General features: G+C 49.8%; 1 protein-coding gene across 1 annotated transcript in view; it reads right to left on the bottom strand.

Annotated features, from left to right (window-relative positions):
- TRAPPC12 (trafficking protein particle complex 12) overlaps window positions 1–20,756 on the bottom strand; it is a 73,130-nt gene that overhangs the window by 26,195 nt on the left and 26,179 nt on the right. The window contains exons 4-6 of the mRNA XM_039257374.1: window positions 20,488–20,601; window positions 19,819–19,957; window positions 6,333–6,445 (exon numbers count right to left, since the gene is read on the bottom strand). Of these exons, the coding sequence (XP_039113305.1) occupies window positions 6,333–6,445; window positions 19,819–19,957; window positions 20,488–20,601 (366 nt within the window). The remainder of the gene's footprint in view (window positions 1–6,332; window positions 6,446–19,818; window positions 19,958–20,487; window positions 20,602–20,756) is intronic.

The following is a 20,756-nucleotide window of genomic DNA, read 5'->3' as shown; positions in this document are numbered from 1 at the left end:
CAGCTGCTGGCACCACAAGTGCAGCAGGAGCGGCCACAGTCCCCATCAAGGTGACACACGAGTGTGCTGCCTGGACCACGTTCCCAGGGCGGCGGGGAGTCCGCTGCATGGCTGGGAGCAAGGGGACCGCAGCGTGACCCCACGGGGAGTGTCAGGTTTCTGGGCCGGTGTCCTTCCTAGGGGAGGCTCTCCACCCCCACCCCGCTGTCAGACCCTGGTGACATGCTCCACCTCTGGAAAATGGGGACGCTGTCACTTCAGAGGGCTGTCGTGAGCATTAACGGAGGACAAAAAACATGACACACAGCAGGTCACGGCGACCCCACGACCGTCACGGGCGCTCCACCTGGCACACCCGGGGGCGCGCTGAAGGACACAGGAGAGAACACAGGGCGTGCGGGGAAGGGCCTTGCTCAAGAGCCTAAGGTTTACAGCTCTCCTGGGGTTTCCCATCGGCTGGGACCGACTCAAAACACCAGCCCACTGGTGGTCCAGCCTCTGACCTCTGGTTTATAGGCGCAAAGCAGAGATCAGTGGCTGTGCAAAGAACAGACCTGTGTGCAGGTCACACACCCGTGCCCCTAACTTTAACCCACTAGGATCCATGCTGTCACAGGAATGGCGTGTGGGCCGTTAGTATTTGTAGAGTTTGTACTTTTTTTTTTTTTTTTTTACAGTTTGAGAGAGAGCGAGTGGGGGAGGGGCAGAGAGAGAATCCCAAGCAGGCCCCGCTGTCCGCACAGAGCTCGAACTCACCAACGGTGAGATCATGACTTGAGCAGAAACCAAGAGTCGGATGCTTTACCCACCGAGTCACCCAGGGCCTCCTGGATGTAGTGTAAGTAAATCCTGGCCTGAACACTGCCTCTGGCCACCTCATTCTGCATGTCCCCACACGCTGGGGAACAGCTCAGACGGAACAGGATGGGGTGGGGAGCGCTCCCCAGGAAACTGGGCTCACAGAGCTCGGGGCGGGGGTGTCATGCAGTCATGCTCAGCCCTGGACTGTAGCGGGCAGTGCACACAGCTGCTCGTACACATCTGCCCACTGACCTGATCACGGATCAGAGACAAACTGCTCCCGCTCCCATGTCCCCAGGGGCATCCAGCTGAAAGCACCTTCACTCCTGTGTGGGACCAGTTCGCGAGGTAAGAACCACCTTGGGTGGGGGAGCAGCGCACAGGACGGGGCGGAAGCTCAGGGGCTGGGCCTCTTTCTGATGGTGGGGGGTGGGGGGGTGGGGGGGATCCGCAGGCACCACCGGGCTCTGTGTCCCCACCCCTCCTCTTCACCGCCAGCAGTCCTGTCCCTGGGGCTGCCTCTTTTGGGGGAGGCAGGGCCAAGCTTCTGCTGGAACACAGAGAGGACACGCTCAGACCAGCCACGAACATCCTTCTGGCCAGAGACCAACACACTCTCTCTTCCAGGACCGGCTGCCTGAGTTTCTTCCAGAATCAGAACCACCCACCCTTTCATCAGTTCAGCAGACGACACGGACGGGCTCACATCGGGGTCGTGCTGTAAGGCCGTCCCCTGGCGCACAGCGTGGTCCCATGACGTGGGCTGGGGTGTCCCTGACCAGGTGGCACCTGAGAGACTCGGTCACACTCAGGCACCGGCGGCGGGTCCCAATGCTGCAGGCGGCGCCAGCCTAGGTGCTTCCGTGGCGCGACCGCACGGGGCCTGCTCACCTCTCTGCCCTCACGGAGCTGACAGCTGTCACCGCCCGGCCACCCGGGGATGAAAGCACCTGAGTGAGGAGGGACCCCGTCTCCAGGGCCAGCCTGTGGGACAGGGTATTTCAGCCACTGACCCCAGGCTCTTATTAGTCGTGTGAAATCTACCACCAAATGCAGGAAGACATGTTCATACTGGACGGAGCAGAGAATTGGGCACAGGCAGGAACATCGTAGGTCTTTCTCCCTTAAGCCGGGACGCGTCACAACGAGGGGTCAAATCACGTGATCACGGGCAAGTTAGCTGGCCTCTCTGGGCCTCAGTGTACTCAGCTGTAAACTGGGGCAATGAAACCCCTACTTTACTGGGTCTGTGTTAGGATTAAATGAGCTGTTATCTGCAAAATGCTGAGGGACAGAGACTGGTTCCTAGTGAGCATGCCGTGTTTCCGTGGAACACGGTACAGATTCCTAGAGCAGCCGCGGCCGGAAGACCAGCCCCATCTCTCCCTACCCTGCAGCACACAAGACACCTCAGGGCCAGGAAAACTACTTCTGAAATGTCTTCTTTTCTCCCCTCAAGTCACTGTAACACTTGGAATTTTCTCTCAAGTACATAAAAATTCCCCCCATGTGATATGGAGGTAAACGCAAAACATAATTAAGAAAATCATCTGTGTACAGTTTAGAAAATCATTGATTTTGCATTTCTCGATAACAAGTTACATGCTTATTTCTGAAAATAGCTGTATCTTAAGTATGTTTTAACAATCAAGGGAAAAAGTGTTAGAACCTCAAAAAATGTTGGTCAACACAATTTCCCCATCAGCTGCTTAGTGTACAAGAGAGAAGAGTTTTTCTTTTTCTCTCTGAAGTTTTTTTTTTTTTTTAAATGTTTTATTTATTTTTAGGAGAGAGAGAGAGAGACAGCGTGAGCAGGGGAGAGTCAGAGAGAGAGGGAGTCACAGACTGAAACAGGCTCCAGGATCCGAGCTGGCAGTCAGCACAGAGCCCGATGCGGGGCTCGAACCCACGAACCGCGGGATCATGACCTAAGCGAAAGTCGGACGCTTAACCGACTAAGCCACCCTGGCGCCCCTTTTCTCTCTGAAGTTATAAAACACGGAGGCTGTGGGTGCCCAGGACGCCAGCTGGTGCTGGAGTGAGGGCCACTCTGTGAAGGGAGGAGCCCACCCGCCCACCTCCCTGCATCTTGGAAAAAGCCCCATTAAACCTCTCTCAAGAATAACTGGAGGCTGAAAGGAGGGATCGGAAAGATACCATCTCACTTAACGCAGAGCGGAAATGTGCCGCTGCTCTCACCGCTTGTGGTTACTGCTCTGAGCTCCACGGACACGACTTCCCTGCAGGGGAGGTGGGAACGGCAGTGCACTTCCATCTAACGATGGGCGACCTGAGCGGCAGGGCGGCCCACTGCCTGCAGATTTCCTATTTCCTGCTAATTGCTCACAGGACCTCTGTAAGACATGAAGTGGGTGCCTGGAGTGTTTGCAGGACGTGTGGGCCATAAGGGGCCACATAAGGGGATATTTCCCTGCTTTTAATCTACCAGGGATACTAAGGAAGACTTACATGCCAACAAACTGGATGACCCTAATGAAATGAATAAGTTCCTAGAAACATATAATCCTTCTAGACTAAACAAGGAGGAAATAGCAAATCTGAACAGGCCAATTACTCATAATAAAATTGAACCTGTAATAAAAAAAACTCCCAACAAACAAAAGTCTAGAATCAGATGGCTTCACAAGTGTATTCTACCAAACATTTTAGAAAGAGTTAATACCTATCCTTCTCAAACTCTTCTATAACCTGAAGAGGAAGGAATACTTCCCACCTCATTCTGTAAGGCCAGCATTACCTTGATACCAAAATCAGACAAAGACACTGAAGGAAGAAAAAAAAGAAAGAAAGAAAGAAAATTTCAGGCCAATATCCCTGATGAACATACATGCAAAAATCTTCAACAAAGTGTCAGCAAACTGAATTCAACTATACAACAAAAGGATCATACACCACCGCCAAGTGGGACTCATTCCAGGGGTGCAAGGATGGTTCAATACCCGTGTGTCAGTGGGATACATCACATCAGCAAAATGGGGAAAAAAAGTCCTACGACATCTCTACAGATGCAGAAAAAGCATCTGACACAGTTTCATGTCCACTTATGATAAAAACTCTCAACACAATAGGTACAGAGGGAATGTACCTCAGTATAATAAAGACCAGAGAGGACAAAGCCGCAGCTAACATACTTAATGATGAAAGATTGAAAGAGTTTCCTCTAAGGTCAGGGACAAGTTGAGGATGCCTACTCTTGCCATTTTTATTCAACATATTATTGGAAGTCCTAGCTGCAGCACTAAGAAAAAGAAATAAAAGGCATCCAAATTACAAAGGAAGTAAAACTCTCACTATTCACAGATGACATGATACTATATATAGAAAACCCCAAATCATCCACCCCAAAACCATTAGATCCAATAAGTGAATTCATTAAAATTGCAGGATACAAAAATCAATATTGAGAAATCTGTTACATTTCTATATAATAACAAACAACCAGAAAGAGAAATTAAAATAATCCAATTTACAATTGCATCAAGAAAAATAAAATATCTAGGAGAAAATTTAGCCAAGGTGAAAGACCTGCGCTCAGAAAACTGATGAAAGAAACTGAAGATGATGCAAATACACAGAAAGATATTAAGTACCGCGGACTGGAAGAATAGTGTCAAAATATCCAAAGAAGTCTACAGATTCAACACAATCCCTATCAGAACACCAACGGCCTTTCCCACAGAAGTGGAACTAAAATAATCCTAAAATTTGTACGGAGCCACAGAAGACCATGAAGAGCTAAAGCAGCCTTGAGAAAGAAAAGCAACTCGGTGGGAGGTGGGGGTGGGGAGGTGGAGGGGGCCCTGTTCCTGATTTCAAAACATCCTAGAAGCTATAATACTTACAGCCATTTGGTACCAGCACAAAGACAGACACGTAGATCAACGGAAAAGAACACACAGCTGACCATAAAGCATGGCTAACTAATCTATGACAAAGGACACGAAAATATACAATGGGGAAAGGAAAGTCTCTTCAATAAATGTCAGGAAAATGGACAGCCACATGCAAAAGAGTGAAACAGAACCACTTTCTGACACCATATACAAAAATGAACTCCAAATGGATCAAAGACTTAAATATAAAACCTGAAGCCATACAACTCCTGGAATAAAATGCAGGCAGTAAGCTATCGGACACTGGTTTTAGTGACATTTTTGGATCTCTCTCCCCAGGTAAGGACAATAAAAAAGCAACAACAAACAAAAAGGACTATATCAAACTAAAATGCTTTTACACAGCAAAGGAAATCATTAACAAAATGAAAAGGCAACCCAATGAAGAGATGATATTTGCAAATGGCATATATGATAAGGGGTTAACATCCAAAATATACAAAGAGCTCATAAAACTCAATATAAAAATACCCAACCAGGCAGAGGGCCTGAAGAGACATTTGCTAATGAAGACATATGGGCGGCCACGGGCACGTGGAAAGATGCTCACTGTCATGAACCATCACGGACGTGCAAATCAAAACCACAATGAGCTATTATCACATGGCTGTCAGGATGGCTTGGATCAAAAAGACAAGATATAGCAGGTGCTGGTGAGGAGGTGGGGGAAAGGCAGCCCCGTGCACTGCTGGCGGGAACGAAACTGGTGCGGCCGCTACGCAAAACAATGCGGAGATTCTTCACAAAATTGAAAAGAGAACGGCTCTACGATCCGGCAGTCTACTTTTGGGTTTTTATCAGAGGAAGATGAAAACACTAATTCAGAAAGACATACGCACCTCTATGTTCATTACAAGGTTATTTACAACCGTCAAGATATGGAAACTAAATGTTCTAAATGTCCACTGACGGGCGCCTGGATTAAAAAGGTGGCGTATATATACACAACGGAGTATTACTCGGTTGTAAAAAGAATGAAGTGTAGCCATTTGTGACGACATAGATGAACCTAGAGGGTATTATGCTACCTGAAATAAGTCAAAGAAAGGCAAATACGGTACGACTCCACCCACATGTGCAATCTAAAATACAAAACAAACAAAACAGAAACTGACTCAGATGCGCAGAGAACAAACTGACGGTTGCCAGAGGGAGGGGGTGGATGAAATGAAGGGGATTAATAGATACAAGCCTCCCAGTTATGAAGTAAGACACAGAGGTGTAACGCACAGCATGGGAATCCGGTCACTGATATTGTTACGACACTGCACTGTGACCAGTGGTCGCCAGACTTAGTGTGGTGCCTATTTCATAGCGTACGTGATACTGATTCACTGTGTTGTACACCTGTGACAAATACAGGATTCTGTCAGTTCTCCTTCAACGACAGCAAATACTAAGGAAGAAGGATTCCAGGCCCTAAGCTTTGCATCCTCTGCTGCGAAAAACAACTTAAGGAGAACAAAGAATAGCATGGTCATGAAGCAGCGGATCCCCCCGCCTTCCTGGAGGAGGTGGTGATGGCGGATGTTGGGTGGGCTGGGGGGAAAGTGATGTGGCGTGCTCCCTCAAAGGGGAGGTGAGGGTGTTGTCCGACGGGGTGGGGGGCATTGGTACCTTGGTGCAGACGGCCTTCACTCGGTGCAGCCGGTCCAGGGATTCCTGCGGGTTCCCCAGGTACTGCTGGAGCTCGGCATGCAGGATCCGCATGGAAAAGGGCACCATGGAGCCTAGGGTCAGAGCAAAGCCGGGTGAGTGAGTCTGCCGTGTCTGAGCGCGCTCCCCCGCTGCACACACCTGAGGGAGGAGCTGTGATGTGCCAGCGGGAGGGATGACAGAATGCCTGCCTTTCTTGGTGAAGTATGCAGTGGTGTCAATTATAAAACGTGCACTGGTTTTCTCGGCAAAGTGGAATATGTGCGTGTCCTAGACAAGGTTCAAAGGCGAAAGGTACGTGTCACTGCTGTTTCCATAGCTGTGCTTTACCTGTGTAGAGACGAGAGACAGCTGCCCCTGCAGTGAAAGAGACCACAGGACCGTCGTGGTCTTTTGTATCTGTGTGGAGACGCGGGCTCAGACAGAAGGCTGCCCAGGCTGGGTTCCCTCCAAGCAGACCCTGACAGGAGGCTCTGCAAGTACGCGAGGGTGAGGGGGGCCAGGGGAGGACAGTTGTCGGAGACGTGGGACCAGGGGAGGACAGTGAGCGATGTGTCTCAGGCCCAGGTCCTGGTGACAGAGCTCAGCCTGATTTGGTGGTGTGGGTGTGTGTGCGTGTGCATGTGCGTATGTGCGGCCCTCTATACCTCACAGTGCCCCAGTGGGAGGCAAGGGAGCTGGACGTGAAAACTCTACCACCCGGGGCCACCCCGAAGGGAGTCACTGGGGGGCGCCCAGCCCCCTCAGTATGCCCTGGGGGAGCGAGGGCAGCACTCTGAAGGGCTCACATGGGGGAATCGAATGTGACTGCGACAACTCTCAGAAGGGACTCTTTTTGTTAATGTCATTCTGATATGGTTTGGAATGTGACACTTGGGATGTATACAGAGCACATATAAACCATCAAAATGATCAAACAGCCTGTGCTGACTATCAATGAGACAGTGGATATGAAAGCAACAACACAGGGTGGTCATATAGTCAGAAGAGGGCTTTTCAGCAGAGACTGAAGGCGTCACTATTTAGATACTGAATACGGTTTGGAAGATGGTTAGAAAACAAGCTGTGTGACACCTGTAAGCGACATAGCCTCTCTGTGTCCCAGTCTGTCCATCTGCCTAAGCATTAATCATCAGGGAGAGTCGGCCATGGGCCACACTAAGATGGCTTTTCGTCTGTGCTTGGAAATGTATGATGCTCTAGGGTCTTACATAGAGGCTGAAAGAAAGATCAAAAGAGGGATGTCGAAAATAGGGAACTCTACAAAAGGGTTCTATTGTAATTATAAGTCCAGACAAAAGAAAGATGACAATTATTGAATTTTAAGTGTTTGAATTTTTTTTGAAAAAAAAATTTTTTTTCTTGACACTGAATAATTCCAATGTCTAAAAAGGATGAATGACTGAGTTTACATTCTGGAATGAGCTGTTCTTTGCTGCCTAGAAAGAAAAGCATCTTGACCATCAGCATCACTAAACATGGGGCTGTGCTAACACGGGATACACCTGTTGTATCATTTCTGCCCTTCATATCAAGTAGAGAACAGGCAATAATCGTTCCCATATGGGTCAGAATTCACCTGCAGAGAGAGAATATCTCTAGAACTCTTTAAACTCTGGAAGCTCAACATGGAAACACATGTTCTACTGCAAGTTCCCAAACCCAGTTTATAAATGAATTGAATATATGACTAGGTGGCAGGGAGTTCCATACACTAGCAAATGCCATGTACCTGAGGAAGTTTCTGCATTGATAAGGACACGCAAACACATTTGGGACTTAAATGAAAATGAAAAATCAACTTATCAAAATTTGAGACACAGCAAAAGCAGTGCTAAGAGAGAATTTTACAGCATTAGGTGCATATATTTGAAAAGAAGATCTTAAAATCAATCATTTAAGCTTCCATTTTAGAATCCTAGAGAAAGGCAGGGAATATAGAAGAAAAAGAAAAGAAATAAAAATTAAAGCAGAAATCAATGACACTAAAATAGGAAATGAATAGAGAAGAATCAACAAAACTCAGAGTTGTTTTTTTGACAAAATCAGTAAAATTTATAAACCTCTAGCCAGGTTAACAAAGAAATGAAAGAGAAAACAGGAATACTAATATTAGAAACAAAAGGGGATACGTCACTACTCACCACATGGACACTAAAAGGATTATAAAGGAGTAATATATTATGAATAACTCTACAGTTCACAAATTTTGTAATCTAGATGAAATGGACTGATTCCTTGAAAGACATCATTGATTAACAAGCACATAACGGAGTAATGCTGGGTATCTTTTCAAGTGTCTGTTAGCCCTCTGGATGTTACTTTGGAAAAGTGCCTATTCATGTCTTTTGCCCATTTCTTCACTGGATTATTTGTTTTTTGAGTGTTGAGTTTGGCAAGTTCTCACCACATACTTAATGATGAGAAACTAGATGTTTTCTCCGTAAGATCATGAATAAGGCAAGGATCCTCCTACTGCACATCATACTAGAAGCCCCTAATTAATGTAAAAAGACAAAAAAAAAAAAAAAAGAAAAGGTGTATAGACTAGAAAAGGAAGAAATAAAACTATCTTTGCAGATGATAAAGCCGTCTATGCAAAAAATCCCAAAGAACTGACAAGAGAACAAAACAAAAAACCCTCCCAAACAGAGAAGCAAGTAAAGTAGACAAGATACTAGGATAATACATAGAAGTCAATTGGTCTGACTCACCATACCAGCAATGAACTGAAATTCAAAATTAAAAACACAATACCATTTACATTAGCACCAACATTAATGAAATAATAAGAGATAAATCTGACAAAATATCTATAAGATTTATGTGAAGAAAACTCTAAGTCTCTGGTGAAAGAAATCAAAAAAGATGTGAATAAGCGGAATGATGCTCCACGTTAACAGATAGGAAGATGTAACATTGCCAAGGTGTCAGTTCCTCACAGCTCCACCAGCAAATTCAACGCACTGACAATCAAACCCCTCCAGTTATTTTGTGGCCATAAACATACTGATTAATTATGTGGAGAGGCAGAAGACCATAAATGTCCAACACAATATTGAAGAGATGAGCAATGTTGGAGAACAGATAGCCCAAACTTTAAGACTTACTATTAAGCTGCTGCGACACCAGCAATAGAACAGGCCCAACCCCCAGTGGACTGGACGGAGAGCCAGAAACAGGTCTCCTAAATCTGGCCAACTGATCTTCAACAACGGAGGACAGGGGAGTCCCTGGAGGAAGGACAGTTCCTCCAAAAAATGGTGCTGGGATAACCAGACATCTACATGGGGAAAAAGTCAATCTAAACACAGACCTTCCTTCCTTCATGAAACTCAACTCAAAATAGGTAACAGAACCTAAATGTAAAATGCAAAACTGTGAAACTTCTAGAACAGAAGAGAAATCTAAATGACCAGGGTTCAGTGATAACTTTTCAGATACAAAACCAACAACGTGATCCATGAAAGAAAAAAAAAACTGGACTGATTAAAATTAAAATCTGCCCCGTGTAAGACCACGTCAAGAGAATGAGAAGACAAGCCACGGACGGGGAGAAAATCCTGGCCACACGCGCATCTACTAAAGAAGGGGCTTGTACCCCAAATATACAAATAACTCCTAAAAACCAACAAGAAAACAACTCAATTAATCAACAGATCTGAACAGATGCCTCAATAAAGGTATACAGATGACAAGTAAGCGTGAAGAATGCTCCCTGTCATCCGTCATTCGGGACCTGCGGACTGCAAGTGGAACATGCGAAATACCAGCAGACACCCATTAGAATGGCGAGAACTCAGCAAGCGGATACCGCCACGTGCGGCAAAGACGCGGGGCAGGAGGAAATGCGTTCGTCACGGGAACGTGCAAAACGGTGCTCTGCTCTGGGGGACAGCCTGTCAGTCCCTTATGGATCCAAGCCCAGGTGTCCTGTATAGACCGGCAATGGTGCTCCAGGTCACACCCACATAACTTCACAATTTATGTCTGTCACAAAAGCCTGCACAAGAATGCTAACAGCAACCTCACCCGTAACCGCCCCCAGCCAGAAGCACCGAGGTGCCTTGACAGGGGAATGAATAAATAAATTGCAGTACGTGCAGACAACTCCATATTATTCAGTAATGAAAGACATGTGCTATCAAACCACGGAAGCCCTGAGGAGTGTTACATGCCCAGCGGTGGGTAAAAGACACCTGTGTGAAGAGGCTGCGTGTTACAGGATCTCAGCAATGATCTGGAAGAGGCAAGACTGTGAGGACAGTAAATAAGTGAGTGGTTTCCGGGGGTTGGGGGGTGGGGGGACAGAGGGTGTTAAGGGCAGTGAAACTATCCCGTGGGTACCACAGTGGTGGATACGCACCATTACCCATCTGTCCAGATCCGCAGAAGACACACCGGGAGTGCATTCTACACGATGGGTTTTAATCATAACGTCCCCATCAGTATAGGCTCACGTATTGTGACCAATGGAGCACATCGATGCGGGATGCTTACAGATGTCAATTACAACACTAATAATACAAGGTATTTATACAATTGTAGGCAAAGGACAGGGCATATGGAACTCTCTGTAATGTTTAACTTTACTGTGAACCTGAGAGAATCCAAAAAACTAAAGATTACTTATTGAAAAAAGAGAAGATACACCCAACCACACACAGAATGTACTGTACAAGACAGTCTCCCCAATCACTGGAAGAAAATGTAATTTTCAATAAGCACTGTTGGGCTATATGAATGGCCACATGAATAAAGATAAAATTAGATCCATTCCTTAAGGGAAAAAGATTTGGGGATCTCAAATTAGAAATAAAAAAAATAGGGGCACCTGGGTGGCTCAGTTGTTTAAGCTTCTGACTCTTGATTTCAGCTCGGGTCATGATCTCCTGGTTTGTAAGATTGAGCCCTGCGTCGGGCTGTGTGCTGACAGCATGGCGTCTGTTTGGGATTCTCTCTCTTTCCCTTTCTCTCTGCCCCTCCCCTTCTCTTTTGCGTGTGCTCTCTCTCCCCGAATAAATAAACATTAAAAAATACTTTTTCCCTAGGAACACTAAATATGGCAGCTAGTTATAATTGAAAGAGGAATATTAATACTCTCTTCAAGGTGCATTTACTGGTTAAACAGGCTCTTACGGGCTGACCTAAGAACCTAGGTAGGTACGGATTTAATTCCACAGAAAATACTTTCCACGTACCAGCTACTTTGTACGTGAACTTTTGGAACGGCAGTGGTTAAGCATGCAGGCTTATAGTTAAACCACAGAAAAGCAGTCTGTAGTTTGAGGAGTGTTATAAAAACGTAATTTTTCTGTATGGTAGGAGTAGCTTTGAAGTCACAGCATTGAAGGAAATATTTACTTTTAGCTGAAAGAGATAAAAAGTAGATCAATTGTTACTTTAATTAATTGCATAAAACCCCGCAAGAACGCAGGAGTCCACAGATGCTGGAGAACAAGGACACGTCCAGGCAGCTCAAAGCTTCCCGGAAACCCTCTGGGAAACACACGGAACCTTGCCTCTCACAGCATTCCCTCCAGCGCACAGCGTCAGCCCCGGGGCCCTAACAGAGAGCAGCCTCGCACCACCCTTGGGGACCCCAGACCTGGGTCAGAGCCTGCACCTGATGGGGTCCCAGGGATCTGGGTGCACAGGGAAGTTGGAGAAGCCCTGAGCCACAACCTCGCTGACATGACACTGAAGTGTACTGACCCAAGGGCGACTGTCAAGCTGTGATCTGGATTCGCACAAACGTGCCGCAGGACCACAGCCTGGCTCACGGGGTCAGATGAAAGGCTGCAGTTGGCACCGCGTACAACCCCCCCCAGACGCCCCACAACCGATGCCTCCTCCTTGGGTACATGCTGGATCCCTGCTGGGCGCCGAGACGACAGGGGCTGGGGGCCGGGGACGCGTGGGGACCGTGCGCGTGGTCCGTCCTGTGCGGGGCCCGCACCTGCACAGGTGACCGCGGTCATGGCTCCCCCCACGGCTGCTTCTCCGGAGGGAAAACACAAAATCCACCCCGTTCTTCCCTGAATGTGGGGGATGAATAAGGTCCACAACTGATACCAGTGGAGCAAAAATTCTTCTAGAACTAAATTTTAACATGTTTAAAAAGAAATTCAGCACACTACTGTAGAAATACGGACGCACCCTCCCTCGCCCTGGTGTAAGAGGGGCCAGTCCTCGGAACTGCGGCCTCCTCGCCGCCACCAGGCCGTCCATCCGCCTCTCTGTTCCCGGGTCCTCCCCTCCAGACAGGAACCAGGACCTGGAACAATGTGCTCCGGGCTCTGCGGCAGCAGGGGCGCTGCCCCCCCTGCAGTCTGTGGGCACCCTGTCCCCGCCCGTCTGCGCCGTCCCCAAGCCCTCGCAGCACGCCGCACCAGGTGCCCGCGGAGAGCCGCGACGACGTATGCGCGACTTTCACGCTAGCCCGGAGGACGGTTTGCAGGGACCGTGTGCCCCGAGATGAGGGGCTGGTCAAGTCCGTAAGGACCGATACTTCCCAGTGAATCTGTTTCTTCTGGAGGACTCCCATGTGCAGCCAAGACTTGCCCAGACCCAGGCTGGTAGAAGCCCGTCAAGCACTTAGGAAAGACGAACGCAAACGGTCCTACCACACGTCTGCCTACCGCTTCCGCAGGCAGTGAGCCCACGTGGGCGGCTCAGGGAGGCGGGGAGGGCGCCGGGAAGGAAGCAGGCCTCCGTGCCGGCACGGCACCGGAGACGGACAAGGGAGGGACTGGAGCTTCTCTGGGTAGGGGTGTGCCCCTCGCCTCAGGAGGACCCAGCCGTCCATCCTCGCAGACAGTCGGGACCTCCCGCCGCTCACCTGCCATGTGCTGGGTGGCTGGCGTCTTCTTGGGGTCTTTTCTGTCACCTGCACCGCAGGATCCCTGGGAGGGCCACGCCGCTGTGAGGCCCGGTGTAGACATCCAGCAGAGAGCCCCTAATGGGACCGTCTGGGCCCTCTGCCCCACGTTAACTGCACACACTTCACTCCAAGGACCTCGGCCCGGGGATGTCTGTCTCCAGTCCAGGTCCCGCAGGACCCCCTGTAGGGGTCACTGCTCCGCGTGTGTTTCCCCAACACATCCCTCTGCTTCCCTGGGTTCCCGTCCGCCTCGATTCTCCTACAGCGCGTGGAGGAGCCGTCGGTGCTGATGCCTCTCCCTTTGCTGCTCCGTTATTGGCACACAGGTCGCTAGATGTCTGTGTCTGACAAAGAACATGGTGCCCTTCACCTTCTCCATAAAATGACCCTCGGCAAGACCACCTGCAACATCAGTGCTGCTTTTTAATAAAACAAGCCCAGAACGGTACTGAGCAAGTCCTGAGGTACCCCGGAGGATTTCTCATCTGAGTGGGAAATTCACCGATGCCCCAGTGCTATGAGATGTGGGTGGACACTGGGGACCAGCCCCCACCATCCACGTGAATTTGGAGCGGCTGCGATCCATGTGGGACTGACTGGTGACCAGTGTCTGGTAACAGCGGCACTTCTTGTGGGAGACAGGCTGCAACGAGGCCTTCCATGGGTACTCTAACAGGGACGGGGTCCAAACGGAACACTTGTAGGTCTATAATGATTTGTTCTGAGAAAAGACTGGAAATGTGCTTTAAGTGATAAATGCCCGAAAGTTCTGGCATAGCTTAACTGGAAATCTAACCTAAGCAGAAGAGATGAATTGATTTTGTCATGGAAAACAAAATAAGACATTTGAAACAGGTTTCACAATTAATCCTGAGCCATCATGGATAGTCATGTCGAAAAAAAATTTCTAATTAAATTTATTAAAATTTTTTTTTAATGTTTATTTTTGAGAGAGTGCGAGCGGGGGAGGGGCAGAGAGAGAGAGGGAGACACAGAATTTAAAGCAGGCTCCAGGCTCCGAACTGTCAGAACAGAGACCGACGCGGGGCTTGAACTCATGAGCTGTGAGATCGTGACCTGAGTCGGTCAGATGCTCAACCGACTGAGCTACCCGGGTGCTCCAAAACGTTTCCAAATTTAGACTGGCAACCAGAAATGCGAACTTGACGGTTCTGGAGGGAGGGCAGGAAAGGAGGAAAGAGCAGTGGCAGTTTACCTTCACTCCCGCAGAGGACCGGGTAGATGACGGAAGGGTGCAGACGTGTAGCGTGTGGTTCAAGTGTCTTCCTCATCAGTGTTAGTCTGACTTGGTCATCCATAAGGACTAAGTCCTGAAATATGATTTCATACAAGATCTTCACAATGAACTCTGATAACTTCAACACACAGACCCGAACTCAGCATCAGAAGAGGCACTGCCTTTCTTAAACACCACACTGAGGGTCATCAAATAGACTTTATCTCCCACTGTTTCGCTTCAAAGTTCTCCTCCGGCTGCAGAGAAAGTCGAGTGAACTCTTTCATGTCCGAGACGTACTTTGAAAACCCAAAGTGCTGTGCGTCTGACCATTTTTCTTTCGAACAAGAGAGAGAATTCCAAGCAGCAAATTAAAAAAATGGTGGTGGGATTCTGGAAAATGTTGCTGTCCAGCGAGAGGCCGAATCTGAGTGACCAGATAGACCACCTGTGTCAGGGGCGCGCACGTGTGAAGTGCAGTGAAGACGTTCAGCACAAAGAGCAAGCAGTCGTCAGTAACCGCGATTGGTACCAGTTCATCAACAGTAACAAACGTGCCACCAAAGCAAGACGCCAACCGAGAGACATGATGATGATCTGGTCACATTACCTGCAGATGCAACCTGTCTACACATCTCACTGATGGAAACTCTTCAGAGGGGAAAGCCATTTGTCCTAGTGTTAATGATTACAAAATAAAAATAATTTAATTAAAAGCAAATGAAAGAGAGGAGGCGGTCACAGGCATGTGTGGAAGGACAGTCAGGAGGGAGACAGGGTGTACTGTGTAGAAAGGTGTTTTGAAGCCCTGACACTAAACAGTAATTCTATAGCTGTCAATATTAAAAACACAGAAAGAAAAACCTTCTTAATTTCGGGAAAAGGCCAGTGCCCGTGACCCCCCTGCCGTCTCCTCTTTTCCGCCTCAACAGCTGGGGTGGCAGAGGGATCCCAGGGTGTGCAGGGGGGTCCCGGGGAGTCCGGCCGTAGGGTCCAGGAGCGCATGGCTGTGAGCCACGGGGGTTCGCTCGCTAAGCCAGCTGCACTTCCGTCTTGTTCGTGTCATAGAAAGCTAGGGCGCAGGGGAACAGGGGCTCAGGGTATATCTGGGGCCCACGGGAGCCCGGGACCTCTGCACGGCCTTCTGGGCTTTCTGCAGCTCACTAGGCACCGCAAGCACTCTGTCCACCTCCTCTGCTCACAAGTCCTCCCGCGAGAGCTGCCTCGCAGGTCCTGGGGCTCGGTGAGGACCGTGTTCTTCTGTTTCAACCTGATGGCCCAGTTCCAATGACACACGCATGACTGCTCTGGGCTCATTACTTCCTTTTTTTATTAAAAAAAATTTTTTTTAATATATATATTTTTAGAGACAGCGAGCATACAAGTACGAATGGGGAGGGGCAGAGAGAGAGGGAGACACAGAATCTGAAGCAGGCTCTGGGCTCTGGGCTGTCAGCACAGAGCCCGACACGGGGCTTGAACCCATGAACGTTGAGATCATGACCTGAGCCAAAAACAGGAGTCAGACGGTTAACCAACTGTCCCCCCAGGTGCCCTGCAATGATGGCGTCCTGAGCAGTTTGAAGAGGACCGCACTGAACACAATTAGAACTCACAGCTAGGGGACTGCGGTTTCCAACACTTTCTTTTTCTCTGTCCTGGGCACAGAGGTCACATGGTTGTCACCATGGAGCTCAAATTCAATTTTCCTTCCTGCACTGACCTCCTCTACCCTCACCACCAGCACAGACTCACTGAGCTTCCTGCACCGGGTGACAAGTGCAGGGAGAGCTTGGTGGCTGGGTGTGACCCACTGCTCCGCCGCCCCCCACGGGGTCTCAGGGCCCGCTGCTCCGCCGCCCCCCACGGGGTCTGAGCTCTGAATAGTGCTTCTCGCATGGCTGTCAGACGCCTGACCAAGAGCCCGATGAAGCAGCTCCTGCCCTAACTGCGGGGCCCCGCAGGACAGGGACGGCCGGATGGCAAAGTGCACTGGAGCACAGCAGGGCGGAGATGGGGGGTCAGGGCCAGGCCTGGGGCTGCTCACCACTCTTCTTCCTTTCCAGCAAGGGGGGATCTCAAGCAGCTGTTCGAAGACAGTGCTAAGCTTCTGAAAAACACACTGGGACCCCGAGAGAGGTGGAAACTACCTATGAAATTGCTAGAGACGTGGAAGAAATGTAGAAGACGGCGGTACTATTCCCTTCTTTGATGAAAATTCAAAAAACAAAACAAAGCACTTCATGATTTTTACTCATGATTCATTACATATCTCGTAATGAATATTCTGAATGGGTAAAAATTATGCCCGATATTTAAATATATGAAAGCTCATTCATAAAACTTATTTATTTGCATTGTTACAGCCTCCTCCTTAAAGCACATCTTAATGACTTGCTCTGCTCATCCACTGCAAGCTAAAATGAATGAATGAATCAAGCTCTTACATTTATGCTAGTTGTATCACGAAACGAGAAGAAAAATCAGTAAACATTCAGCATATCGCTGTGGATGAATGTTAACACACTTTAGCTAAAATGTACATATGATTTATGTCTATTTCATAATTTAAATTAGCTGCTTAATGATGCACGGCTACTGTCTTCTCTTTATCCGTATCCCAATGCAATTTAATTCCAGGCGGCATTAGAAGCATGCTTTCTTGTCTGCACATCTTGGGGAAAATATGTCCTCAAAACTGAAGCTAAGACTGACAGGGAGTCCCACACTTGGCCCAGCCCTGAAATCTCACTCCTCATCATACAGATGGCGCGGTGCCTCCTCCACGAAGCGCTCTCCGTAGAGACGGTGAAGAGGGCCGGAGTCTCCAGGACCCCGGGACACCGGACCGCACACAGGAGAGGGCACGCCAGCCGGGCCGAGGTTCACAGAGGAAAGAGCTGGGGTAGCGAGGGGCTCAAGGTGGTCACTGGCCAGCCCAGGAAATACCTGCCTTCTCGTCTCTTACTCATCCCTTGACCCCCGGGCTAAATGTAGAAGGGGCGGATGTACAAACAGTCCTTCTGAGTCTACAATTCTGGGCCTCAAGAGGCTCAGGAAGCGGAGCACTTGTGACCCTGTGCTTCGGGGCAGCTGGCAGTTCACAGCCGCTGAGACACGGGCCTGTGGACTCAGAGCGGAGTTCTGTCAGCGGCGGACGAGACACCTAGCAACCCCAGCTGCTGCCCCTCGGGGCTGGCCGAGGGTGCGGCCTTCTGCCCGGAGGACCACGCGGCGGGGGCAGGGCTGCGGCCAGGGGGGTGGGGAGGAGCACTGCTTGCACTGAAGGGAAGCTCAGCTGTTCCTCATGACAAGTATGAGAACATTCTACCCTCTCTTGATTATCAAGGCCACCAGGCATCATTTACTGGGCAGAAATATGCCCAAACCTGCCCCCTGGACACCGCCCTGAACCTCTCTCTATTGGGTACCTTTCCATCAGGGCAGGAAGAAGTGGCCCCAGAGACTCACTCCTTTCTGGGGTGGAAGTTTGCTCATCACCTTCCCAGGAAGAGAGGGGGCTCAAATGGCTGGAAAGTGTGGACAAGAACGGATACGATTAATTTACAAGCTAGAGAGCTGTCCCCTGAGCAGCCAGAGAAGGCTGCACCCTCCAAAGGCCACAGTCTGAATTTCCAGCGCACAGAGTGGGGGCGTGTGGGGCTCACCCCCAGCTGGACTCCCGTGGACAGAGCCCACCACCCGCTGGGGCTTCGTGGAGCTGGAGTGTGGGAGGAGAGGAGGGACCCGCCTGGGACCCACGGCAGACATGAGCCGGGCTCCCGGAGCAGGGGTGGGACGGACGGGGGCGCGGCAGGCACCCGTCCCACCTCCTCCACCTGTGCTAACACCAGGCAGCTGGGGCGTCCTCCTGAAGGTTCTGCTCCCAGAGGCTCCCGGCTCTTGTCTGGCCCCCACCAGACCTGATGGGCCACCGCCTGGGAAGGAGTCTGGGACAGGACCCTGCTGCCCTTCCTGACCCCGAGTCTATGCAACCCCCACCTTGTGGACGGCAACGTGATAAGGAGAGGGCACTGAGAAGAGAGAGCCTGCTCCTTCCCTGAATCCCTTCCACAGAAACAGGATGTGCGTTTTAAGGAAAAACAACACAGAAGCTGAGAAATGTGTTTTCACTTCTAGTCTCTGTTCGTCTATTTACCCACTTCTCACATTAACCAAGTAAGAAGCTGACTTAACTTTTTGGAAACGCGATGGCACCACCATCTTCCTTACTCATTGGGCCTTTGTGCTGCTTGTACGGTTACGATTTTGTGTTTTCTACCTGCAGTCAGGCTCTGGGCTTCCTGACAACCAGAACTTTTCTTTGTCATTCCTGGTCCAACCCACCAAGGCTGACCAGGTGATCTTGCGGAAGGTGCCAGTAGGGTACGGCGTGTTACTGATGAATTTAGAATAGAATATGAAAAACAGCCAATGCAGTAATTCTGTGCAGAAGCCCATCCTGAGTAACCTACACAAATGGCTTTGCCTGACCTTCACGACGCCCTGGAAAGAGTCATCCCTGCTGTCCTGAAAAGGGAGTGGGACACAGAGATGCTGGAGGAAGTGCAGGCCAGGGCTTACAGGAAGTCTGACCGCAGAGCCCTGGCCCTTAGTAACATCTGCCGCCTCTTGGAAGGCCTCCAGAAGCTGTTTTACATTTAATGGGAACATCTGCTGGGTTTCAACACATCTCTGAGGCTCTCTGCCCGGAAGCACTCACTCCATCTGAGCTGTTTGTGTCCTGGAAGGTTCTCTGTCGCCTGCGTTCTCCCTCCCCCAGTCCTTACATCCTGCTCCCTGACAGCTGCTCCATGCTGCATCCCAGCGTTTTCCAAATGATGGCTGGGACCCACTGGGACCCACTGGGATTCAGTGCAACCCACTGGGACCCACTGGGGGACTGCCAGCAGACTTCCAAGCAAGTTAGCTCAGGACAGAACTAGGAGAAAACGGCACAGAGTAAGTATTGTCGCAAGAGGGTTTTGTTTTGTTCCTATGTGTATGTTTGCAGTATGTCATGACGTAAGAGTATTTTTTACTCTGAAGCACAGTTAAAAAGTTTGAAAAAAAGCCACCACCCAGTGCTCACACCCAGTCTCACTGCTGTCCCACAGCAGGTGCCCCAGATGGCCGCAGCGGCCGCCACGTCTGGGGAGGTGTATTTAGAAAACTGAGCCAAGTCATTTGGTGAGTCAGGGCTCCCCGCTAGGTTGCTTACTGGAGGTTTCTAGGCTGGACAGAGAAGGAAAGGGAGGACACTTCTTATGTGCAAAGCAAAGCAGGTGCACACAGAGGCCCGGACCACAGAGGCCCCACCGCCTTACCCTTTCGCCCAGGGTACACCTGAGGGTAGTACTCGTAATAGAGATCTGGCTGATCCAGGTTTCCGAAGGGCTCGAACTCCATTTCGGCATTCTGGAAGAGGCCCAGCTTCACCAGTAGTGCCAGCCTCACAAACCAAAGCTGAAGCACAAAACACAATGGAAACAACAGGTTACCTACACAAGTCACGTTTGGAAATTCCTATTTCCTGTTGATCTGGTAGCAGAGCCTGATTTCCAGTGTCTCAAAACGAAGGCTAAAGTTTGTTTCTTTGCACATTTGCATGATGTTTCTACAAATATTCTTGAGCTTGATGAAAATGATATAAATGATTCCGTCTACTCGTCTTAGTCGGACAGTGTTGTCGGCATGGGTGTGGGGAGGAGCGTGTGGACAGGGCCGTGTCTGGGGAGGGCGCTAAGGGCAAGGGGTCAGCACAGGAGACGCACACGTCAGAAAGGACCGTGGACGCAGGTGCGTGGTGAGCTGAGCGGCCGGAGGCTCCGGGTACAGACACAGGAGCTGAGCTCACGTCTGCGCCACTGGAAAGGAAGGCCAGGACACACTCATTCGACATGAAATTTGGGCTAAGGACATCCATTTTCGTCTCATGTTGTTCTTAGTGGCATGAAAGGGCGGGCCCCTTCTGTGTCCCCACACCACAACTGTACCTGCAGCGAGTCGGCCGTATGGCTGGTGGGCAGCCCGCTCTTGCCGTAACCTTGGCCGTGGGCGGCGAGGAGGCGCCCGCACAGGTCGACCGCCGCTCTCCAGTTCTTGCAGCTCTGTAAGACACGGGACATGTGACCAAAACCACAGCCGCTCGGACACATGGCACCTGCTGTGCTTGACGCAGCTCCCGCCACCACCGCTGAGGACAGAGAGGCCAGACAGCAGCAGAGACCGAGCACGACGCCGTTTGTCACGCTGCGTGTGTCAT

This window comes from Hyaena hyaena, unplaced genomic scaffold (assembly GCF_003009895.1).
Source record: "Hyaena hyaena isolate Hyena2069 unplaced genomic scaffold, ASM300989v1 scaffold_612, whole genome shotgun sequence".
Classification (NCBI taxonomy): Eukaryota; Metazoa; Chordata; class Mammalia; order Carnivora; family Hyaenidae; genus Hyaena; species Hyaena hyaena.
Note: the sequence above shows the minus strand (reverse complement) of the source record. Positions and strands in the feature narration are given on the sequence as shown.